The following is a 25914-nucleotide window of genomic DNA, read 5'->3' as shown; positions in this document are numbered from 1 at the left end:
GTAGCGGAGTCAGTATGTGCTGTCAATTCAATTAAACGCAAATTTCAGAGAAGCACAAAAGCTGAGAAATGCGTCCCGGCATCCGTTACACACCTTTATCGCTACCTAAATCGATCGCTTTACACATCATTACCAAGCACTCATAACGTGTGTTTTCTTGCAATGCATCCTGTCAGATCCTCTGGAGATCTCCGAGACGAACTCTCGCACCGTGTCCGAGGCACCGAAGAAGCCTCAGGTCAAACCTCAGGAGAAAGCAAAGGAGGGCGGCAGAAAAATCTTCAGCGGACCCAAACGGGTAAGTTTTATTATGTGTATCGCGTGGAAAGATAAGAAACAGCAGTGTCTCAGTCTAGCCCAGCAAAGATACGGATGGAAAACACAATGAGCCGAGCGGGTTTCGTGGCACAATCATCCAACATCCAGGCTCTGCGAAACTGCAAACTCTAAGCAGACTTGACTTCTTGTTGGATTATTCATCCGGAGGGGGTTGGATGGTGGACCCAGTGGGACGGCTTTGTCATCTTTCATCTTCCGTTTTCCGTGACGTTAATGTTCCGGTGTCCCTTCCCTGTTAGTATGTCAGGAGTTCTCCAGTGATTGATGGGGATTGTGCTCCTGCACCGAGCCCTGGGTTTTGTACAGGAGTCGTGTGATACGTTAAACACACAATATTGCTGATCTCTGGTTGCGTTACTGTGCTTTTAGGTATTTTGTAACTCTGATTTCTAGAAGTGGTTAGATGTCCGTTTTTGTTTGTAGCCTTTGTGGAGACTCGGTAGACTTCTAGAAGTGGACAGGAGATTGCCAGTTCATCGTTGTCAGCATGAGGCTTAGCCGGTGGCCTTTTCAAAAATGTATTAAGGGCATCCCAACTTTGAGTACCTTTGTATCAGTGTCAAAGTGACAAATCCGAGTCTACCTTTCAGAACTTTCCAAGAGAGTGGTCTCCTTAGCCTTAGATCTGTGTATGGTTTATGAATTGCTTAGAAGCCTTCTTTTTCCAATAAGTAGCCATCTCTTTGGATCAGGAAATTGGCTCACGATGTCCCCAGCAGTTCATTTAGCCTCAGCCCTGATTCAGGTTATACTTAAGGACGTGGAACATGTTTGCCGTTGTCCTAAGAATACCAGACATATCTGAATTACTGTGTCTCTTTGTTCTAATGTTTTGGACAGGGACCTACCTTGGATTGGATTGGAGCTTGATATAAAAGCACATTTTAATGGATCAGCTATTGATCAAGTTCCAGAGCAGGTCCTTTGTTTTTACCGCTGTGTTTTAGCCGAGCGCCCACTGGTGTCCTCTACGAGCTATTAGCTGGTGTTTTTAGAAGCCTACAGCAGCGAGGAGCATTCTTAGATGCTTTTTGCATTGGTACATTTTCTAAAACCCATTCTCATCACATGTTTACTCTAAAATTCTGGTGGGTTCTAAGCAAAACTATGGCAGAAATGCTGTTTTACCAGCGGGAGAACCGCACTCCACCGCACTCCGTTTTTTTATTTTTTATTTTTTTGGCCGTAAACCAGCTCTAAAAATTTGCTCTAAAATACTAATGCTAATCCACACATGCTATAGTCAACAAACGGATAATTTCAGAGTGTATACCGTTAGTGGCAACTAGGCTGAATAGATCTAGCCCAGTTACAGCACACCTGCAAAAGTTTCAACACTCTTGGTTTTCTCATTTGTAGAGAATGTGACCTATTTAGGGGTGACCAGGGATGGCCAGACCTGTGCAGAAGGCTGTCTATATACAAATGATCAGTTTTGGAAACCAATGCGAGGCTTCCTTATACAGATGACAGGCCTGCGGCAGACCACCAATTACGCAAGAATTTGCCAGCCAAATGGGTCCTTTGGCTCGGCGGCCTGCTGTGTCGGCGCAGTAGAGGACTTGGCGACTGTGTCAAAGCCCCTGTGGTTTCCTCATTTAGCGTGAAACCCCACGGCAACAGTGTTTGAAGTGTTCTGGGTTTAGCGCCTTCGCCACCCCCCCCTTCTGATGTTTTGGCATTGAACCAATAGCTGTGGCATCCAAAAAAAAAGAGGTGAGAAAAAAAATCACTGTAGTGGACTATGGTGTGGAAATGTTTGACAACGCAGATTCCTTTGGATCCTTTTGGATTCTTTTCTTTTTGACGTGAAGTGCTGGGTCTAACGCGCCTGGTCAGTTAAAGCTTAAAGTTAAACTGTATTTTCGTTGCAGTGTGAGCGTCCATTCTCAGCAACAAGGCAATATTGTGAATTGGGGATCTCCCGATCCAATCCAGTGACAGGATTTGGGGGCTGATCCAGGCATTTTCAATTCACACAATTGCTGACCATAAAAACTCAGTCTGAGAGCTGATGTTGGGAAGAACATGAAGGAGAAATAAGAGACCGGTTCTGCTGGGTTTGGACTCGTAGCTGGCTAGCTAGGCTTAGATAGGTTAGCTAGCAGGCCGTGTTGCCGCCAACTGAGGCTCAAATCCCACCTGTTTAGAGGATAAAGCCTCATTTCTGAGAGCACAAAGTCGAGGGAGGGGTTCTCCACTAGGTTCAGCCTCAGTTAGTAGACTGGCTCATCCAGGTTTGCTTGCTCTGGCTTTCAGTTGAACTCAGCGTTGCTACATCGTCCTCATGTTGAGAGACCGTCAACATTTTAAAATGCGGTGTATACGGTATTGCCATTATACTGCTTGAGCCTACTGCTCACGTTGCGTTTGGTGTAAGTGTTCGTGGCGTGTCGATACGCAGTGAGTGCCGCTTAATGCTGTTGTGGAGAGGCCAGAGGCGAAACGCACACATTGCATCACTGTCAGAGGTCATACCACCCATCTGACTGATGCACCGAGGCCTAAATGAATCACGCACACGGAGGCGCAGCTATTCGGCCGCCACCTTTTATTTATCTCAGCCTTCTGTCTTATGTCTCGCTCCCTCCCCCCCCCCCATTCATTCTGCTGCAGTATTTGATATTTTTGCCGTCTGCTGTGGTCCTGCTCGGTCAGGTCAGCGCTTCCGGCCTCTGTCCGTATCTCGCCACTCTCGTCCAGCAGCAATTTTGCCTCCTCAGTCACAGTAATTGCGTCCTGCTGCTCGTGTAGGATGCTGTCTTCTCTCAACAGGGCCAGAGCTATGACTTTTTCCTCCATTATCTCTTTCAGGCTGTGCTGACTGCTTAAAAAAAAAAAAAATTAATAATAATAATAATAAAACCCTGCATTGTTTTCTCCCTTTTCACCCTGCGGTTTCACCATGGCCTTGTTTGGCGATCGCTCATTCGATTCCTCATTTGCTGAGAGCGGTGGATCTGCGCGCTCCACCCGATGGTGGATCAATTACACGCCTTAGCACGTACTTTATTCCCCTTTTTCTTTTTCCAAGCATAGTTTTTACGACGGCTGTTTTATGGCTCTGGGTAACGACTCATTTCCAGTGCTTAAAGATAATTTGCTTCGCATTTCGTATGCAGCGTTATTGCTCGGACCAGCCCTTGCCTGTAGATGCACAGGTGTTGGCCATCGGCAGCTTTATTTGCCTGTTAATCACGGCCATTTACAGCTTTGCTAAATCACCGGGACAGCTATCGAAAGTTTGCGGTCCAGCATTTCATTGCAGAAGTGCCGCTCCACCTCTGCGAATGCTCGGTTTCAGCCCAGTTGAGGCTGCGCTTTCATTCACACCTCACATTGATCGATTGACCTTACCAGGTTTGTGTTTGTTTTGGTTTGTTTCCCAGAAGATTTTTCCAGCAGTTTTTCCTTTATTAACCAGTGCTGTTTTTGTTAGAGCGTAATTAGACTGCTTAATTAAGCTAGTTTTTTTTTTAAAGCCATGTTTTAACGCCACAAAAATATAGAAGGTAAAATGCTCTGTGTTCACAGGTCCGCTGAGTTCTGTATTGAATTGAATGGACTGTTGTGAATGTGAATTACCTTGACTGCACGTTGACCGTAGTCTTTTGATGAAAAGGAAACCTCATGGCCTTGCTGGCTAGAGTGCTAGCCTTGTTTATAAACAGTAGTATTGAATATTCCTGGATTTGATCAGGCTCAAGGCTTCGTGGTGCGCTTCGTGTCGTGCATAAGAACACCCCTTAACCCTTCTTCAATAACCAACGAGTGGAGGTGTTGCCATTGCCTATTTATGTAGTAGGTAAAGAACATGCCTGAAATTGTTGAACAAGGAAACGCATTAATAGCAACGCCGTCAGGTCGCCTGTATCATTTGTTGCAATTAAACAAAGCTATGCAGGCCTACTAATCAGAACTGCGCTCCACAGTAAAAACATAGCGCATCCAACAACAAAGGAGGCCGTCTTTCACACAGTAGTGGAAAACTATAATAATCGAGTCCGTTTGAGGCCGTCTTTCCTCCCCAGCCTGGTCGAAGCCCGCAGCCCGAAGCCCTGCTTGGTCCGAGATTACAGAAACTCGTTCCAAGTCTCCGCAGCCCATTCGAAAAGACGCTTGAGCTGGTCCTCCGCTCCCTGCAAGCCCTGAGGAACGCTAGTTAATTACTGTAAATGAAAACCTGCCTCCTGCAGACCGGCGTGTCCGAGCCAAGCCCTTGCCCTTCTCTCTGTCTGCTCATTTTTATTAATAATAACCCAGCTGCAGGTCTGCCCGCTTTCCTGGGTTTATGTCCTGGTTCGGTTGCCAGGTTGTGCCTCATTCCTCCTGCCGACTCCTCCCGGTGCAGCTTGGCCGCTCGTCTCCGGTCGCGTCCTGCAGTTTGAGTGAGTTTGGCACCGTCGGCAGCTTTTAATCTGCGTTCGCACCGACAGCGTGCCCCGCGGCGCCTCCTGAATGGGCTCCCGCGGAGATTAACGACCTGCGCTCCAATCCGCGCGAGACCCATGCAAATAAGGGGGAAGGATGCGGCCGGCCTTAATGAGTTTTAATTAGAGTCGTTAAAGAGTTTGGACTGGGGATTAATACGCAGGGCTGTGGCAGCTGAAGCCGCTGTAGTGTTTACTTGAAAATGCAAATTGGTGCTTTTTATTTTTATTTTTATTTTTTTTTACTAAACTGGCAACAACTGTTTACATTTACTCTTCCCCATAAGATGAAAATAAATATTTAGGTAAGTAATTTATCACGGAAATGCCAATATTAGAATCAGAAATACTTTATTGATCCCAGCAGGGTAATTGCAGTTGTTACAGCTGCAACCGTTTGTGTAAGAATAAACACTCTATAAAATAAATATGTATGTAAATTATATGAATTTAGTAAAGTGGCGTAGTGGCAATATAATAAAGTACTATTATTATTGCTCATTTGAACCGTAGTGTCACACACTGAGGGAGGAGTTACAGAGTTTGATGGCCACAGGTAGAAATGACGACCTGTGGCGCTTTGTGGTGCGTTTCGGTGGAATGTTAGGCCCGTCTCGATGTCTGTTGGGCTTCTGATGTCACTTCTCTTTGCCTTTTGTGCTGTTAGTGGCTGTGCTGATACATGATGAGGGATGGGCTGTGTGTATCTGGTTAGTGGTCCTAGGTTTTCCTCTCCTTCCTCCCAAGAGGCTCAGTGGTACATTCTACAGCAGCTTTGAACTAGAATGATCAAAATGGCATAATTCTCATCACTGAGACGTGATCTTTGGAGCGTTTATTATGATCGTCACACTACCTATTTTTTTTAAAAGAGCATTTTAATTACGAATATTTATCGCAAGTAAAGAAAACATGAATCAAATAAAAAAAAAAATATTTTAAACGAAGCCGATTTAATCGCTTTAATGCCAAAATGTTCCCACACAGGAGTTGTGGAATATGACTTACTGTGACTTGACCTATTCCAAACTTTCTGGCAGACATTGTGTTTGTCTTTTTGGGGCTATTAGCTGAAGGTTTATCAGATCACAGAACTCGTACCAAGATGTTAGGAATTTCCTCAATTGTAAGAATTCCCTCAATCTGGACGCAGAGCTGCAGTGAAAACGCACAGACTGAGCAGCTGTCGCGTGGACAAAACCAAGAGCAGCAACACCTCGAGTACGGCCGCACATCTGCAGCGCAGAATACTTTCAGGCCGAAAGCCTAAACGACTCTCTTACAATCGTCTCCCTTGTTGCACAGCGCTTATATAACATATAATATAATCTAACATATATTTTTGTTTGCAGACTTTATGAAGCCAAATGTTTAACAAGCCAGTCATAAATACTCATTACCATTAAACAGACTTTTAATGGAACTTAAATTACAGCTCTTTCTCTTTCATGTGCAGTTTAATCAGCTTGTTTTAAAGCCAGACACTGAAGTTTAGTATAGAAATCTAACCTGATTTTCTAACCTGGTATTTTTAACACCAGTTAAAAGCTGTTTGGTGAAACTTAGCCCGATTCTGCTTCTCTGCTTGCATGTTTCTGCATTGTGGCCATTTTTAATTTTTTCATAGCTCTGAAACTTTTCAAATGCACAGCTCCTCAACCAGTAAACATTGTTCTTGGTAAATGCTGTGTATTAAATCTTATTTGGGATCAGATATAATATATAGATATACATTCTATCTAGAATTTGATCAGAGTTGGTATCGGTATCAGTTCCCTGTACCGAAAGAAACTCAAACATCTGGTATTGGACTGGGAAAAGTAGTATTGCTGCTGGAAAAGAGTATAGAATTACATATGTCTCTGAAGTGAAGGAGGTTTACCCAAAGCTCAACTCTGACTGACCTCCGGTGTTTGTTTCTGCAGTCTCCAACGAAAGCTGTATATAATGCAAGACACTGGAACCAACCAGAGGCTGAAGAGCTGCCACCCCCTCCTCCCTCTGCATCGCAGGCAACCCCCGTGAGTACCTCAGCCTGTGTGTGTGTGTATGTATATATATATATATATACACACACACACACACACACACACACACACACAGACACACCCCGTAGGCATAAGGTCATACCAGTGAATGCTAGAATCACTACACCTGCCCTCCATTGCCCTGCAGCGCTCGTAGATGGCCGCTGTGCAAATGCACTCCCCTATTTGGGCGCCTCTATTATGTGCAGTGGGCTTCCGTGTATTCGGGGTTATTGCCAGGCCTGCAGTCGCTCCTCCAGTTTGTTCTGCTGTGTTTGTGGCCCAGTGGCTCTGCTAGAGGCTTGTGCTAGTTCAGCACCAACAGCACCAACTGTTAAAGGCCTCTCACAAACAGAGCACCATTATCTCTCTCTCTCTCTCTCTCTCTCTTTCTCTCTCGTGTACACTCTCTCTGTGTGCCAGCACAGCAGAACCAGGCTCCTGCCAAACCTACTGCCTACAGCTGCTGTGCCCAATGAGGCCCAGAGAAACTTTTATACACCCCACTAACACACTCAACTTCACTGCTTAACACACACACACACACACAAGCGCACAAGCCCACCAACACCTCCAGCTCCTCTCGTTACACTCCCCAAATCCCGTTCGACCATTCCCTTTCAAGAAACACAGAAACGAATAAACTTTCATGCACAAGAGGTTGGCGATATGGCAACTCTAAATTTCTCAGCCAATCAGAACTAAGTTGTCAGAACTTTGTTTTTGTTTTTAATTTTTTTAATTAAATAATTAAATAGAATTTATTTCTACCCAATTTGGCCGGCCAGTTACTCAATATCCCCCTTCATGTGAGCTCCCCCTATCAGTAGCAATGCCCCCAACTCTAGGAGGGTGAATACTAGCACACGACTCCTCCAACACATGTCCAACTGCTGTCAATGCAGAATCACTAGGCAGCCAGCGCGCTCTGAGGAAAGTGCGTCTACCCAGCTCCGCACCCACCCATGCAGTGAACACACACACACACACACTACCACATGAACTCGCCGTATCGCTGTGCCACCCGGGGAGCAGGGAGGGAGTTAAGAGCCTAGCTCAAGGGCCCAACAGTGGTAGCTTGCCTAGCCCGTGTATTAAAACCCACAGCTAAGAGGCACCTGTGCTGACCAGCATCACACTAGAATTGATGTTGGGAGGAAGTGCCATCAGCCCACCCCTCTGTATTGGACTTGGGCTAGCAGCATGACCCATGATTCAACCCCAAGTTGGTTTTATTTTCTCATTTGCATCTACAACCTTTATTCTAAAGGCCTCAGGGAGATCTTCGGATCTGGGCAAGCGTGAGTTTGTCGTACTCATGACGTACCGAAAATATTACTGGCATCAACGTCGTAATTGCAGCTGTACATTAAAACGATCCACTTCTGTCTTTTAAGACCTAGATTACTTCATCTCAGACCTCAGAACTATTTCTGTTCACCTAAATAAAGCAAGTGTGAAACAATCCACCGAAGGCATTCATCACATTCCTACAATTGGATCAATACAAGCACGGTCGGCCGTGCTGCGTTCTCGCTGTGCTTGCGTTAATAACGGCTGGGTGTTTATCTGTGTTCTTTGCGCAGGCTGGTCCATCCGGAAGCAGCAAAGAGTCCAACTCGCAGAAGGGCGACGAAGCAGTGTTCAAAACTCCTCCCTTGCCACCCAAAGTCATCAAGTCCGTCACCATCCCCACGGAGCCTTACCAGGACATCGTCACAGCACTGAAGTGTCGGAAGGAGCACAAGGAGGTGAGGCAGGGCGGAGCGCAACTTGGGCGGGTTGATGGGGTGTGTTGATCCTTTCCTGGAGGGCCGGATTCCTCAAAAGCACCTTGCCAGCAAACGGCACTGGACTCCGGCCTCCGTTGCCCACCCCTGGCGCAGACTGTGTGTTTTTGAATACATACTAGTGCACCTCTTGGGGGGGGCTGTAATTGAGCACTGCTAGAGGTAGCCAGGCTAAAGTACGGCCCCCACCACCCACCCAACCCCCAGCGGTTTAAATGACGTATCGCCCTGCCCGAACGGCCTGTGCATTAAAACACAATGCCATTGAGAAAAGCTCTCCGCGGCTTTGCCGTGTATAAATAGAAAAGAAATCCAACGCCGCACTGCAATCATGTAGGCCGAGCAGGCGAGGGAGATAGGAGAGAGAGAGAGCTCTGCATCATTAAGCTACACCTACTGCTGCCTTCGCCTGTTTCATGTTGGCATGAGAGCAATGGCCGCTGGGCCCGGGCCAAGAGCTGCGAATAGTTCTTTCTCTGCAATCTCATATTGGCATGTTCACACATACTGAGTGTTATGTAAGTATTTAGCCAGTACTCCGTGTCCTGTTGCGGGTCCACATATCTGTTTTGCGCAGCATCATTAACATAACGCCGCTGAGCTTAATTGCCAGATTTGCTGCAGTGTTTTGCAGTATTCAGCCACCACCCAAACATCCTGTGGGAATATGTGCCGCGTATTGGCGTATGTCTGTCAGAGATAACCGAGAAGAGACACATAAGCACATAGCTGGCTACTCCCTCATTCAGATGGCAGAAAAACATTTGCATGGTGGTGGTGATGATGATGATGATGATGATGATGCTGCTCCTCAACTCTGTCTCCTCTTGTTCTCTGCCTGCAGTTGTACACGGTAGTCCAGCATGTGAAACACTTCAACGACGTGGTCGAGTTCGGAGAGAACCAGGAGTTCACCGATGACTTTGAGTACCTGGCCACCGGCCTCAAGAGTGGCCAGCCTCTTAATACTCGCTGCCTTAGGTAAGATAACAATAAAAAAATAATGATGCATTAAAAATGTAACGTACATTGTTGTATTTTTGCCATATCGCTGAAATTGTCTCTGTCTGCATCTCTCTCTCTCTGCAGTATTATAAGCCTGGCCACACGCTGTGCTCTACCCAGTTTCAGAATGCATCTGAGGGCCAGAGGAAAAGTGGCTCAGGTCTTTAAAACCATCAACGATGCCCCCCAACATCCTGTAAGCAAACTACCTGCACACACAATCACTCGGTTCAGTTGTTTAACAGCCAGTCCTGTTCATCCTTCCCTTCTCATCTCCCTGTGTTTTTCCTCCCTTTCAGAATCTAGCTCTATGCACGGCGTCTCTGATGTACATTCTGAGCAGAGACCGATTAAACATGGACCTGGACCGGGCCAGTCTAGAGCTGATGATTCGGTTGCTGGAACTCGAGCAGGACCTACAGCCCACCGACAGCCAGCTCACTGCGAAGGAGATGAATAAAGTGAAGGAGAAGATCCGGAAGCTCTGCGAGACGGTTCACAACAAGCATCTGGACCTGGAGAACATCACGGTAGCGTTTGTGTGGTGGTGGTTTGGATTTTTTTTTTTTTTTAGTTTCCTTAAGATGCTTTCAGAAGTGATCCTAATATTAATTTAAAAACAAAAACAAACAACAATCAGATCAGAATGGACCCTTTTCACACTACAATGCTGGTAAAATCACATCCAGGCATTAGGGTGCTTTACGCGTTGATAGGGCTGCACCTGTGGACTATTTGTTTATTATTTATTCTAACAAATCTTTTTTTTTTTTTTTTGATTAGTCGAATAATCTAACCACTAATTTTTTGATTACTCTGGTGTGAGTGAGTTAGGAATTCAATTAATTTCCCCAAAATAATGAGAAAATCCTTTAATATTGCAATATTTTCTTTCATCGTCTTTTCTTAAACACATAGTATGCACTTAATGACGCACTTCTGTAACTCAAAGTACTTTAGTGTTAACAGCTTTACAGTCAGACATCAGACATCTACAAATTTCTAAGATCATTACATTGACCAAATTACGTTGATTTGCATAACGTGCGTCGATGCGTCGTCAATGACGGCTGCGTCTACTGAAAGCATGGAGCAAAAAGTAAAAGAATAAAAATAATAAGTGAAACATTCATCAATCTAACAAAAGTAATAAAGCAGTGTAAAATTCACTTATTTCACTTATTTTACAGAATTTTTGGAATATTCTTTAAATAATGTTTTTTTATTTATTTATTTATTAAATATGCTAAAATTTACTACTAAATATATTCTCAAAGTAAACAGAGTGCAGGTTCAGCAGAAGTTACCTTTTTCCTAACAAAATGACTCAAACTAGTGCAGAAATCGAATCATTTAGCTCACACAAACACACAGCACATGGCTCTTCATGCGTCCTATTATATATCAATAATGTATGTATGTGTTTATGCAGTAATTAGTTGTCGAACGAACACAAGAGGGCCGTGGAATTGATGACCCTGCGCTGTGGTGGGGGGGCTCAGAAGCGCGAGGAAAAACCGCATGGCCCCTTCTTTGACTTGATGTATTAAAGGGTACCTTTTAAAAAAGACTGCGCTCTGACTGGACTTTCAGACACGCAGCCTTCTCACCTCACGGACAAGAAAGCTTTGGCTTTTTTTTGTGGACTGTGTGTTGGCAGAGAGCCATTTGTCAGAGTGTTTTAAAGCTCCCGCGGTACCGAGGAAAGCCTTAGGTATCTACGCTGGACGATTCAACGTAATGATCTTATTCTATTTAAAAAAGAAACGTTTAAAAATGGTTACATTTCCAAATGTAGCCATATTTCACCCTAGAGCTGGGCAATATGGCCGAATTTGATCATATTGTGATAAATTATACACAATATGCTTTTATTGTAAGTGGATCGTGGACGTGGCCAGTGCTTAGAGAGCGCTGATTAGCTGTACGTTTCATCACAAAGAGCGCAATCTGCCGTATTTGAATTAAGTGGAGTAAATTACAGCACAAAGGATGGGAGAGTATTGGGAGAGCAGTTTTTACAAATTTCTATATGAAGACAAATATAAAAGCTTACATCTTTATTTACTATACGAGTACCTTCAAATTCCTCCATTTACCTGAAATTAGGATGAAATTAGAATGGCTGGATTCCAACACTATGCACCCGTATCAACACGCACCACCCTTCTTCAATCCTGCGCTGTAATACTAATGAAATCATGGTCAAATGCTAAAGATGCGTCCGTTGACTCCCTCGTTGACGTTCTCCTCTTGATCCCGGCTGTTAAAATCTGTTCCAGGCTGTGTGGAGGCTCTCTACTAAACATATTCCCTAATCTGTGAGCGTTATTCCAAGAGAAGCGGCAGGGTTCAGCACCACCTCTGAGCGTGAATCGACCTGAAGGAAGTCTTTTAGACGCCTCTCTTGGTAAAGCGTGCAACCGCAGTGCATATTTATAGGTAACGCTGCCCTAATGAAACAGCCGGTGGGGTATAAAATGCTCCCAGCAGCGGAAGTATTGGCGGGATATTTGGATAGCCTACGTGTAACTGTGTGTCAGAGGGTGAGGAGAAGGTAATTGAGGTGATGAGGAATCTCTTGAATTGTGAATAATAACAGAAAGAGAGCACCAGCGTACTTGGAAATTGGAGACCCTTCAGATTTCCTTTTTCTTTTGGGTCGACCGGAAACTAAATTCCCTGCCAACAGAAATCAAAGGCAGTGAAAACCCGGAAATGTGGAAAGGGTCCAATGTGTGTGTTTTTCTGCTACACAAGCATCTACACAAGTAAGTGTGTGTATGTGTGTTTACCTTGTCTTCATGTTGTGTTTGTGCAGACGGGGCATCTTGCCATGGAGACGTTGTTATCGCTGACCTCAAAAAGGGCTGGAGACTGGTTCAAAGAGGAGCTCCGTTTACTGGGAGGCCTCGATCACATTGTAGATAAAGGTCTGTCTGCTCGTGCTTGTGTGTTCTCGTGTGTGTGTGTGTGTGTGTGTTCACCTCCGGGCTTTTCTAGTGGTCTTGTATCTCCGGATTTTAATGAGCTTAGTTCTTAATTATGGGTACTAGCATTGCTCTAATGGAAGTGGCTAAATGGCCACTTATTAAGGTTTAGGTCAGATTTCGTAACGACGTACAGATCTGGAAACACCAGAGGGCGAGAGTGTGTGTGTGTGTGTGTGTGTGTGTGTGTGTGTGTGCGCGCGCGTGTGTGACAGCTGTGTCCTGTCCCCTGCAGTGAAAGAGTGTGTGGAGAATCTGAGCCGAGAGGACGATAAGGAGAACCTGGTGGCCTCGCTGTGGGGGGCTGAGAGATGTCTTCGCGTTCTGGATAGTGTGAGTATCTTTCTCTCTCTCTCACACACACGCACACACACACACACACACACGCGTACACACTCCTACATGCTGTCAAAACTGCCAAACACTTTTTTTTAAACTTGGTTACACTTCAGACAGACGTTTCGGGCTCGTCACAAACCCGTCAAAGTGGAAGACAGCAGAGTAACGGCGGATGAATCGGATTTCTATTGACGCTGCTGTAATACACCCTGCACTCGGTCCACGGGACGCTTTTCCTTTTTTTCTTCCTTAAACCCAGTGGGGCCGCCTCGGGCCGAAGGTTGTAATTGTGTTTACCCAGGGTGACTACGGTAAAGCTCTTTGACTTCCTCCTTAGCCTGTACTTGTAGCCTTAATTCTTCAGTGCAGGAGGGAGCCGAGAGCAGCTCGGAGCGTGTGTTCCTAATGAGGTGAGAGCAGCCTGCTTTAACTCTGGCATCCAGCCACTCCGTATCGATCAGCGCAACGAGCGGAGCCAGCGGGGCACGCCAGAGCTACGCCAGCAAACCCTGCCGCTGAAACTGGGATTTAGACCTTTTAACCAGGAAAAAGTAGCCACTCTTCCTTGGGTTTTCTGCCCGAGCTGCATGATGCATTGCTAATGGGTGCTAATCGTTCGTCACCAATCATATTAGAAGTCTCAGTAACCAGTCTAGAAATGCCATATCGGTACGGGGAATGATATCAGCATAAAATAGCTCGGGTATCAGTGGTGAGAATTTATGGGCTTATTAATTAATTAATTAATTTATGTTTTTTAAAAGAATCCTGAAACAGTGCACATTGTGTAAGGTGCTGTAGTTAGCTGTGTGTCTCCTCCCTCAGGGAAGTGTAATAGGATAGCCTGCTTTTAGATGCTCATCCTAAGTGATGGGATTTACTTTAACCGTAGCACCTTTCAAACTAATCAGTTAAACTTCAAAGTACTTTACAGGCAGTGCAGGGCTGGGCGATATGGTAAAAATACTAGATTATGATATTAAAACACGTTATTCGCGATACACAATATTTATCCCGATACATGTACACTCAGACTAATAACATCAGTAGCGACAGATTCTTATAAACTACTATTCAGATTCTCTCCTGAACTGAATGCAGTGATTTATAGCTGCTCTTCATCTAATTAACCCAGTCTAATTACGCTGTTAGTAATGAAACCTGCAGCTGATCAGTGTTTAATAAGCACCAACAGTCTCCTTCATATGATTAGAGAAGCTTATTGTTATCACTACATCAAAATTGATCAAGATATGATGAAATATCGTCATATTGCCCAGCTCTGCTTCCGACTGAGAAAATTCAAAAGGTGTTATGTAACGTAAAGCAGAGGAATGTTAGTAAAATTATATGAAAGCTAAAGTTGATCAGTAATAAAATGCATATTATGTAACGTAAAGCAGAGGAATGCTAATAAATTATATGAAAACTAAAGTTGATCAGTAATAAAATACATATCATGTAACGTAAAGCAGAGGAATGCTAATAAATTATATGAAAACTAAAGTTGATCAGTAATAAAATACATATTATGTAACGTAAAGCAGAGGAATGTTAATAATTATATGAAAACTAAAGTTGATCAGTAATAAAATACATATTATGTAACGTAAAGCAAAGGAATGTTAATAATTATATGAAAACTAAAGTTGATCAGTAATAAAATACATATTATGTAACGTAAAGCAAAGGAATGTTAAAAATTATATGAAAACTAAAGTTGATCAGTAATAAAATACATATGTCATACTATATGGAAATTATATTCTGTAAATAAATTAATGAATTAGTAAATAAATGAATTAAACACTATAAGGGTATTATCTGTTTATATATATAAATTAGTTTATGTTGAAAGGTAGTGGTGTATTCTATCTAGAGATTTTCTTGGCCGTTTCTTAACATATGATTGGCCAAATTTGATTTTGTCTGATTCCGATTTTCTTTCTAAGAATTATGTAATGACAATAACATTATTGTTCAACTTTTCATTATTGCTATTAAATATATACTAAATTTATATAATTGTGTGTTTAAACATGTTTATGCTCTTCCAGAAATTGACTCTTAAGCATGTGATGAACATTAATGCTGAATCGTTAACAGTAGCCTTAAGCAGCATCTGCTCAGGTTGTAATCCATGGCTGAGGCTGCTGCCCGTTCCTAAATCCAGTTCCCACTCCACCCAGTTTAAACATGTCAGATCCTGATGATGGCTGAGAGTCCAAGGGAGCATAATTAGCCTTGCTCTGCCTGTCTGGGTGGGTAGGATGGCCTCATCACTTAGACTCACGCAAGCAGGCGAGGGCGTTAGCTGATAGCTGATGTAACAGGATTGAATATTTAATGCATTCCAGGCATGTTCAGATGTTCAGTGAATGTTGCAGTAGTGGCATTTAGAGAAAATACGTTGGGCTGGATGCATTCTGAAGCTCCATCATAGGAAATTTAAAATTAAAGATTGTGTTTTAAGAATAACACATTCCTGTTTATTTTACAGAAGACTAATCCCCCCGGCGTTCTCTCTTTGTCCCCTTCATTCTTTCCATTCTCTACCCTAGGTCACTGTTCACAACCCGGAGAACCAGGCCTACCTGATCGCCTACAAGGACTCCCAGCTCATCGTCTCGTCTGCTAAGTAAGATCACACAAAGGGGGGATGGGGGGGGAATACAATAAATACAAGCAAGTTAGGCTGCTGTTCCTCTCCCAGCCTCTTTCAGCCTTCTTTTGGTCAGTCAGCAAGTTTGCCAAGGCCTTGCTGGGCCAAATAAGTTAAAATGCGTCCCGGTTGAGATTTGGCTAGTTAGGAAGAAATTGATTCAGAATGTTTCCCAAACTGCGTGTCCGATTTGTGGATTTTATTTTGATGATTATTTATTTCTATAACAGTCAGAAGTTAAAACTGCTGTGGTTGTCAAGCGATTTCGCAAGATCTGACAAAGAAATTGAAACTCTGTTCGAAGGCCAGCATCAGGAAAATAAAGCTCCAACAAGAGAGGCAGCTAGCAGAGTCTGGCTTTGACCTGTGAATCCCTTCAGACTTTTGGCTCTATATAAAAATAATTGCTCTGGCCGAGGGTCACGAGTTCGAAAGCCGAGCCATGCCGCTTTGCCATCAGCAGCCGGAGTCGGAGAGAGCACAATATGCTGTGGGTAGATGGCGTGCACTCTCTGCTCATCACTCTTTGGTGATGTTTGTCAGCACGGGTGTCTGTTAGCTGGTGTGGTGGAGCTGGGGACCTGCCGCTCTTCTCCGAGCACATCGGTGACTGGCTTCACATGTATTGGAGGAGACATGTTTAGTCCTTAGCCTCCTTGCGTCGGGAGCGTTTCTAGCACGAACGGGTGGGTTAGATACAAAATTTGCAGATACCAAATTTATAAATGAAAAAAATATATAATAATAATAATGGAATTGCTAGTGGCAATCTTGGGGACCAAGCACTTTGTACCATTAAGTAGCTGGTAGAGCACTAAAGATGAAGCACTGACCCCCTTTTTTTGTTGTCAGTGTATTTTATTATATATATTTATACACATTTTAAAATCTGTTTGGAATTATGCTGCTGTTTAGTGGCTGAACTCGTCACCTTTTATAACCACTTATGAGTTTTGTGTACGAGACTTACGTGGAAGTCGACTATCTTTCTTTCTTTTTTTTTTTTTTTTTTTTTTCTCCCCCCCCCTCCCCTAACGTCTTTCTGTGGAACTTGTGTCATTCATGCAGCTTTCGGAGAGGTCTGGCTGCTCTTCCGTCGCTAATGCAATTAACCACCGGCTTCCCCGCTCCATGGTCAGGGTCAGACCGCTGCTCGGTGCCCTGTGAACCGACCTCTCACTGCCCTCCACACATACTCCAGACTACAGGGAGGGAGGGAGGGAGGGTGGGGGCTGGATTAGTCAACAAAGCCTTCATGCTCGCTTCTGCACACAGGCCTGGTGGTCCTCCTCCAGCTGCGAGGGTCGCTGGTCATTCAGGGCAGCACTGTGCGTAGTGCTAATAGTGCTGGGCTGTGCTAACCAGCGATATTACTGTATTTCTCCAAAACATGAGATCTGATGAGACTGATGATGTAGATTAGGTTAATGAAGCCGTGCAACCTGAAGCCACAAATAAATCGTGGCTTATTTGAACTATTTCTGTGACCCGTACATGTAGCAGGTAATTTTTCCCCCAGTACTTTTCTAAAACTGAGTAAAAACCATAATGACAATCCGCTAGTATTTGACTTTGGCCTGAAATTGTTAAATATCAATTCCAATGGCCCACTGTGAGAATTGATGAGCGTCTGTCTTCAGATTAAACAGCACGTGGTAATCCCCGGGGACCGAGTGCTGCGAACCATTTCGACTGGCCTTATTCCTAATAGAGTTGCCGTCTCCGAAAGAGATTTTTGGACATGACTCGAATTTGCATAGTTGCTGAACTTAATGAGCTTAATAATTCCACAGTAATTACCCTGGTTTTCTAGTCTCTCATTGCCCCAGAGTTTTCCTGTTAAAATCACTGACGTTCTCTTCTCTTAACGACTGTTTCATTTGAATACGTCGTACAGCGTCAGTTTATTGAAACATCCAGAACTAATTTTTGTAGCTGTTCAATGCTATTGTAGTTCCCTCAGCCTAGTCGGTGTTAAAATGCAGAGATGTTTTAATGAAATCATAGCAGTTTTGAAAGATTTATCAGCATCAGACTTATACTTGGACTTGACAGATGTTTACATTTAAGGCATTTAGCAGACACTCTTCTCCAGAGTGACTTACAAAAGAAAAACCTCAGCTAGTTTAAATAGACTAATAATTCAAAGACCCTCTAAGTTTAAACTCTACTAAACAGTCAGTAAGGAGACCACTCTGCTATTCGCCCAAGTCCTCTCAGAAGAGGAGGGTCTTCAGTCTGCGTTTGAGGACAGCGAGCGATTCTGCTGTTTGGACACCCAGGGGAAGCTCGTTCCACCACTTTGGTGCAGGACAGTGAAAAAAAGTCTGGACGCTCGTCTTCCGTGGATTTTGAGGGGTGGCGGGTCGAGCCGAGCCGTACTTGAAGATCGAAGGGCTCTTGGTGCAGATCAGCTTTTGACCATTACCATAAAGTACGGAGGGGCTGGCTGGCCTGTTCTGGGCTTTGTAGACCAGAGTCAGGGGTTTGAATCTGATGCAGGCAGCAGCTACAGGAAGCCTGTGAAGAGAGAACGCAGCAGTGGAGACATGGCTGGGGTTGCAGGGGTCTGATATGTGAAATTGTAATTTGGCTGCACATTTGTTGAACTCCTGAGGAGCAGAATGGCCTTTTATTAGTTTTAGGGCATTTCTTTTGGACCTCCTTCAGAAACAAACAGTGTTACTAGATTTGCTCCAGCCTATTAAGTCTTGTACGATATGTGTGTGTGTGTGTGTGTGTGTGAATTATAACCTGACATTGTTGTAGTAAACAGTAAATCGCCTCACGCTTCCCCAGTGCACGCAAACCTCCTCATCTGCTTCCCTTCCCTTCTCCATAACTAACGAGCCCTCGTTATGCTAATCGCATTATTTGGAGGCGGCCGATCTGAAGCTGAACCTCTGATACTGGCAGCACTGTTGATGCTCTCACAGGCTGCCTATGTGTTGGACAGCTCGTGGCCTCGTGTTCACTCACACACACTCTCTCACACACACGGACGTTTCAATAATGGCTCGGGGGGTCTATTAGAGGACAAGCTTTGTTTCTCACACTCTCACCCTCCCTGTGCTGCCCGTGGCCTGGAATAAGCCGTTAATGTCGTCCGTTCGTTAGTGCGCTCGCTCCATAGGAGCTTAGGGAGTGCTCGCAGTCGTGTGTGTGTGTGTGTGTGTGTGTGTGTGTGTGTGTGTGTATGTATGTGTGTGTGTATATATATATATATATATATATATATATATATATATATATATATATATATATATATATATATATATATATGTGGTCCTGCTTATTGGACTCGACAGACGTGACCAGGGATGTGCAGTATAGATGTCTGTGTGCTTGCATTTGTTATTTTCATTATTACAGTGTACCTCACTGTCCTGCAGGGGGTCGGTCCACGCCAGTCTGGTGATCCTCAGCGCTCGTCCGCTAATCCCTGTGGCTGCTGACCACCCAACACAAGTCTCGCTCTAACTCCGAGGCTGCTGAAAGCTTAGATGTTAAAGGTGGTAGTGCAGGCATCTGCTGCTGTGTAGGGGATCAGCTGGATTTATCCATTATAATGGATTAGAGACATGGGTTAATATTGTCCATATGCAAAATGCTGGCTTTGTTTATCCTTATGGTTAAGGGTTATTTTGTGTAAATGCAAATTTTAGCAACCAAGACACAACATCTATCCATTTTACTTTGATTTCTGCCACTGTAGCCTAGCACACACATTCTCCTGTAGGACCCCCTATAGAGGTCCTGCTAGTGGAAAAATTCTATTTATATATAAATATTTATTATTTATAATAATCTATATACACACAGAGAGAGAGAGAGAGAGAGAGAGAGATCTCCTTCACTGGGTGTTAATCTAAGACTTCATGTATGTAGTAAAACCTGTGTCTCCCTGTGTCTCAGGGCTCTGCGTCACTGCGAGGAGATGATTCAGAGGTACAGCAGAGAGGTGAGCATGAGCTCGTCTGGGACGCCGCTGCCCTTCTGCAGCAACAGCAGCGTGGGTAAAGCGGTGGAGGACTGCATGAGAGCCGTCATAGGCGTCCTGCTCAACCTCACACACGACAACGGTGAGTCAGCCTGCACAGGCCGGAGATGACAAGCGAGCCAAAGACGAGCCTCTTTATTTGAGAAGCTGCAGAGAGTCTTTTTAAAAGTCAAGATGCAGCCAGGGCTTTATGTGAATCGATTTTCTCCACCGGCTCTCTCGCCTGCATTTCGCCCAGCGAAAGCGAAGGAGCTTGGGATTTGTTTGTGCCAGAAAGGCAGATTATTATTGTTGTTGTTGTTGTTGTTGTTGTTAATAATAATAATAATAATAATATTATTATTATTTTATTTCGAGCAGCTCGTCGTTTGTTCTTTAGCTTTCTGTGTGTTTTGCCTTTGCCATCCTTATTTTATTGATGGGGAATAAAAGAAGTATTGGGTTTCGTTGCGCGAGTCTGAGCTGCCGTAATGGAAAAGCTCTGGGTTGCGGCGTAGAATAATAATTGTGCTGAAAATCTGAAATTTATGTAGACTATTCCCACGATGTAGTGCTGTTGCTGTCGAAAATCAGTAACGCTTTTTTTTTTTTTCCTTCCCCCCCCCAACTGCTCGGTTGCCATGGCAACACGGCTCTCTACAATTTGCTTAGCGCGTGCCGGAACTCCGTACCACTTTTGTGGAGCTTGTTATGGCGCGTACGGCCTGGCGTTCTGCAGGGTGTTCAGCTCAGTAAATGTGTAAAGATGGGTTGTGTGTTTTTGATTTTTTTTTTTTTTTTAGCTTGGGGAAGGAACGGATGCTACGTAGGTTCATTATTTAGGTAGCTATTTGAGGTTCCGAGTGTTATGTCCTTGTGAAAGAGCCTAGCGGAACAGGCTTCGTGGAAATCGATTAATTTCTGATTTCCTACCTGAGCCACAGCTCTGCGGTGAGCACTTTTCCCACCTCTGGCACTTCTGATTCCACTTGCAGAGGCTTTATAGATTAGCTCAGAACATAGTTGGGTTTATTTAATGAGTGAAAATGGGCCAAAAAGACCCCTTTTTTTGGGGGAAGCACCAATACCACTTTTTCCTTTCCAATACCAGATTTTCAAGTATCCGATATCCGATCCTAATATCGGATCGGTGCATCTCCAGCATTAATACGTCGCAAAGATGTGCCTGCTAAAAAGAGGCGGAGTCCCAAACCACTCAGTGCCACACTAAATAGTGTGCTAAAAACAGCCCTAGTGTAGAAGTGAGTGTTTCTGTTTAATTGAATAGAGGTGTATGAGTTTTGAGAATTGCTTTAACTACTAATTAATAAATACAAATTGTGCTCGTTACAGCCTGTTTACATTGGTTTACTCACCGTGACTACACATCAAAGTGATAATTATAATAATTATAAATGATTAAGTTAAGATTTAAAAATGAAAGTCTTGTCTTTAAGTAAAAGCGAAATATTGATGCTCCATTTGAGGTTAAAGGGGTGCTGTGACATAAAACCTGAAAGAAAATACTAGAGAAATATTAGAGATGTTTTTCCATTATTATGATTCAATTATTTTACTCAACACACCATTTAAAAAAATATATTAATTCTTTTTTTATTTTTTAAAGGTTATGTCCAGTCCCATTTGCCTGAGTGTTAAAGACTCTGATGTACTGATGTACTGTCTGCTGAAGTCCTCCGGGCTGTAAATGGAAATTACTCTCATTATTCTTGCCCAAGCTTAGCTAGTGTTGGACATCTGAATAAAACCTGAATGTTCCCTGACAGCAAAATGTTCTGCTGTGGTTAAACGAACCCTGCCTCTTTGCTCCCACTTTGAAATCTGCTGGCCATAGGAATGGCACGATGAGTGCCGTGAGCGCGCTCCGCATTCTGGAGAGTCTCGCTGCGACGGGCCGGAGTGATGAATAGCAGTTGCAAGGCCAACGTATTCATGAAAGTGCAGAGACCCAGCCATGGAAATTCATTTCAGAGACTTTTAGAATTGTGTTGGTAGTGGTGGTGAGGGGGGGTTAATCCAGCAGACCGCTAACGTTTTTGTGTGTGTTTGTCCACAGAGTGGGGAAGCACGAAGACGGGTGAGCAGGAGGATCTGATCATTACAGCGCTGAACTGTGTGCTGAAGGTTCCTCAGTATCTGCCTCAGGAGCAACGCTTCGACATCAGAGTTCTGGTGAGTGCTTTGGAGCTCCCTACCAGTGTGTGGGGTCATGTAAGGCCCCCTATGAAAACAAAAAAAACAACAAAACTGTTGTTTTTCATATATTTAAACATTTGGACTTGATTTGATCTTAAACAATATTAACAGATGATGGAAATGTAACTAACCCCTGTGCCCGAGTAGCTGCCATTTCATCCCACTTGGCTGAAATACCTTCAAAATACCTTTCCCATTTTCCCCCACTCTTCCATGCAGAAATCTTTCAGCTGTGTGACGTTCCAGCTTTTTTTTTTCTCTTTCAAGCTCCCTCTGATACAGTAAAGAATTCCTGTCGGGTTCAGTGTTGGAGAGCTCTCCAGACCCTACTGCAGAAAAGCAACCTGTCCTAATAGCACCTTGTTCCAGATGCCCGGGTCTCAAACATTTACGGCATTTAGCAGAATTACAAAAGTGCTTTGCTATTTACTCAAGAAGAACCTCAGCTAGTTTGAATAGACTAAAAAGTCAAAGCTCCTCTAATCTTAGACTCTACTAAACACAAGTCAATAAGGAGACCATAGTACTCTACTCTTCACCCAAGTACTCTCTGAAGAGGAGGGTCTTTAGTCTGGGTTTGAAGACAGCAAACGTTCCTGGAGGCTTGTCTTCTTTCAGATGACTTCAGCTGTGGCTGAGAGCTACCTGTAGACCCCACGATGATATTTTAGGATTGTTGGAGACCGGCTAACATCAGTTGGGGCACTTGTAAATGATTTTAGTGCACAGTGAGACGGCTGAGTTCTAAGGCGTTTCTGAAAGTCTCAGAAAGCTCTTTGGATCTCACCGTGGAAATAACACTCCCTTTACCAGTCCAGAGCAAAATCCTCTCTAATGTTCTAATCATCTGCAGCTGGTTCTAATTTAAGGCATTGGAGGTAGTAATAAATGTGGGGTTGGACTAACCTTTTCCTCACAGGAAAATAGTATTTTCTTAATTACTTTTTAACAAATGATTTTGAAAGCCATGTCTGCAGTCGTATGCGTGTTAGTTACGTTCCCTCAGTCTCTAATGTAATACATTAGACTTCAATAGCTTCAGTCTGCGACTTCGGTAAGTAGCGGACTAAGAAACTGGGCACCTTTTAGGAATTAAATAAATGTAATCTTAATTTGTCTGCCTTCATATACATATATATTTATATTTATGTGTGCGCCTGTAGGGTCTGGGTCTTCTGATTAACTTGGTGGAGTACAGTGCCAGGAATCGGCACTGCCTGGTGGAGATGGAGATGGATGGAGGAGAAGCGTGGAACTCAATGTGCGTCTCCGACAAGGAGGAGCTGAACGCCGAGGGATCCAACAGTGCCATCGCTGCTCTGGTGAAGGTGGGATTTTATTTTTTTATTCATGCCTGTAATGACATCATTATTAATTATTATTCATTTTTATTAATTATCTAAAAGAAGAAGATACCTCTCACAGTGAGACCGGAGCTGCGAAACTTGGCAGGAGGAACCAGTGGACTGTTGAGGAAATTAGAGCGTACATTTATCGTACTGAAGTAATGATGTTCGCTGATGTTGGAGGGTGGGCAGACCAGAACGGAAGGTTTTGCCTGTGTGTTTTAGCTATTTATTTATTTCTTCCTTTTTGACGCCACTTCAGTTGCTGGCTCGACAGCTGGAGGGAACTCGAGACCTTAAGCACACACATGCGCGAAGCATAAATACGCCACAAAGCAATGTTTGTCATTTTTCTCCGACTCTGTGGCAGTGCTTCACCTGTTCATAGAGGCTGATAAATGAACACACCTGCCAGCCTGCTGTGCGGGGACTGCAGGTGTGATAAATGATTTGCTTTAGAGGATGTACTGCGTTATAAATGGAAGCACTCTGTTAGTGCGGTGTGCTGAAGTACTTAAAGCTTGTAATGGTGCCCGCTGCAGCATTGCATTAATCACAGTGTGTTTTACTGTTATTTAACATTTATATTAATTGAAGTTGGAGTGACTTAAAGTACAGAGAGAGGAGATATTTTCTACGTGTATATATTTATATATATATTAGCGATGCTACTGAATTAGCTGTTTTAGGACTACTGTTTGGATATTTGCTTATGGATGCGACTGTAATTAAATGCCTATGTGTGTTTTTTTTGTGTGTGTGTAGCTGTTCCTCCAGCGGGAGCATGCGGCGGTACTGGCCGAGACAGAGACTGATGACTTCATCAACGACGTGCCGAAAGCGAATCTGGACCAGAGCGGAGAGTGGCATGAGTCGTCGTCAGGGGAGATCCAGTGGGTGGCCTCGGAGAACAACCCCACTGATGACCAGAAGGAGAAGAAGAAGGAGGACGAAGATGAGGAGCTGGACCTCAATAAAGGTGAAAAGGGAGCATTTGGGTATGGCCAGTTAACCCACCCGTCCGTAGCCTCAGTTAGTCTCAGTTTGAAAACTAAATAAGCCAAATTTGGATACAGAGCATGTCTTGGCTGATCAGCTACATCTTGGATAAGGAGGAAATTGTACGATTGTAACTCTCCTTAATGCAAAATTGCAAGCAGACGAGTGCTGGCTTTCATTCGTTGGTGGGAGCCTCTCCATTTTTTGGCGTATCGCCTGTTCTAGTGTGTTGTAGGAGTGCCATTGTCACCTCCTTTCAGTATTACAGTTTGATGATGTTAATCTCTCTCCCTCCCTGTCTCTCTCTAGCTCTCCAGCATGCAGGGAAGCACATGGAGGACAGCATCGTGGCCTCCTACACTGCACTGCTCTTGGGCTGCCTCTGCCAGGGAAGCCCTGTAAGTGTATATATATATATGCGCCGTCACACATCGGTCAGCTTTACTTTTGAGGTCTTTTTTTTTACCATAGTCATGCTGCTCTTTATTAAATGAAGTGGCTACAATAAAACCAAGCCGTCCAGAGCTGGTTTAGAACCAAAGAAAGGAGCGTGGTTCTCTCGGGCATTTTCACCGTAGTTCGGTTTCTGACCAGGCGGAATTCAGGAGTAGAGATGGGAGGTAGATGGAATAAAATATCTTTGTAGTCGCTCAGCTCTAACCAAGCTGGGCGGTTTTTGTAGTGCAGAGACAAACAGGAAAAAGAGTAGCTAATGCTAAGCTAAAGTTTTCCTCTCCTCCAAACTTTCCGTTCCACCTTAAATAATGCAGCAGTTGTGCTCTGCCGTTAAAACATACTCACTGTAACTGCGGCACTATTTAAGGTGGAATGGAGAGTTAGGATTAGAAGCAGGTTTATCTTTAGTTTTGGCTGCTAACTGGTAACGTCAGCACTCACCATCAGTTTGAATAAAGCTCTGTTTCGTTCAACTCCCTGAAATAATGCCACAGATGAACGCTGTCTGGTGTAGCTTTGGTCTGCAGCAGCTGAGAATCATTAATGGTCTATTAATGGTGCCTAGAGGACGCCAGACGATGCTGTGCTACAGCAAACCTAAGGATGGGAAGTCAAGTCAAATTTATTTGTATAGCTTTTTAAGACTGTTGTCGTCACAAAGCAGCTTTACATAATTAGTAGTTAATAAAAGACGGAGACAAAAAAAGAAATAACGTAAGACATGAAGGATCAAAGACCCCCAGTGAGCAGCCAGAGCTAGAGGAAGAAACCTTGGGAGAAACCAAGACTCACAAGGGGGACCCGACCCGTCCTTCTCTGATCAGAACTATTTATTAATTATTGATAAAAATGACCAAACCAGATACAGCAGATAGTTAATAGTGGTGATATTAATAGTGGCAGATAGTTACATAGAGTCCATTTAGGTTTGAACATGGTCATTAAACAGGTAGCAGTGGTAGGAGGGTGTGCCACTGGTCTGTTATGGGTGGTGGTGGGTGGGGGGCCTGATGATCGGACTGGTAGGTGGCAGCTGATCTGACGAAGTGAACTGAAAAGCTTAAAAGCTGATGCCTGATTTACTTCCCATCCTGGTATCTGGAGTCACACTGGATCGGATCGGGACATCCCTAATGTAAATAATAATGAAATGATGGTTGTTGCAAGTTTAAGGGTCTTTGTAACCGATAGTTGTGAACTAAGATGTACCGCGATATTTTCAGAGACAGTAATCGTACCGTTACAACCTACAGCAGCCTCGGCTTGTTCTCGAGGAACGTCTTTGTCGAACTACAAGAAACATCACAAAAAAAACCCACAAAGGAGAACGTCGAG

General features: G+C 43.9%; 1 protein-coding gene across 3 annotated transcripts in view; it reads left to right on the top strand.

Annotated features, from left to right (window-relative positions):
* Window positions 1-25914, top strand: part of waplb (WAPL cohesin release factor b) — a 41871-nt gene that overhangs the window by 12514 nt on the left and 3443 nt on the right. For all 3 annotated transcript variants that reach the window (XM_072667155.1, XM_072667154.1, XM_072667156.1), the window contains 14 exons: window positions 177-298; window positions 6695-6790; window positions 8383-8547; window positions 9431-9567; window positions 9676-9787; window positions 9891-10121; window positions 12413-12524; window positions 12817-12914; window positions 15482-15558; window positions 19498-19664; window positions 21639-21754; window positions 22942-23106; window positions 23890-24103; window positions 24433-24521. In XM_072667155.1, the coding sequence (XP_072523256.1) occupies window positions 177-298; window positions 6695-6790; window positions 8383-8547; window positions 9431-9567; window positions 9676-9787; window positions 9891-10121; window positions 12413-12524; window positions 12817-12914; window positions 15482-15558; window positions 19498-19664; window positions 21639-21754; window positions 22942-23106; window positions 23890-24103; window positions 24433-24521 (1901 nt within the window). The remainder of the gene's footprint in view (window positions 1-176; window positions 299-6694; window positions 6791-8382; window positions 8548-9430; window positions 9568-9675; window positions 9788-9890; window positions 10122-12412; window positions 12525-12816; window positions 12915-15481; window positions 15559-19497; window positions 19665-21638; window positions 21755-22941; window positions 23107-23889; window positions 24104-24432; window positions 24522-25914) is intronic.

The sequence above is a fragment of the Salminus brasiliensis genome, chromosome 22, assembly GCF_030463535.1.
Source record: "Salminus brasiliensis chromosome 22, fSalBra1.hap2, whole genome shotgun sequence".
NCBI classification, from domain to species: Eukaryota; Metazoa; Chordata; class Actinopteri; order Characiformes; family Bryconidae; genus Salminus; species Salminus brasiliensis.
This window is presented reverse-complemented; position numbering and strand designations above follow the sequence as displayed.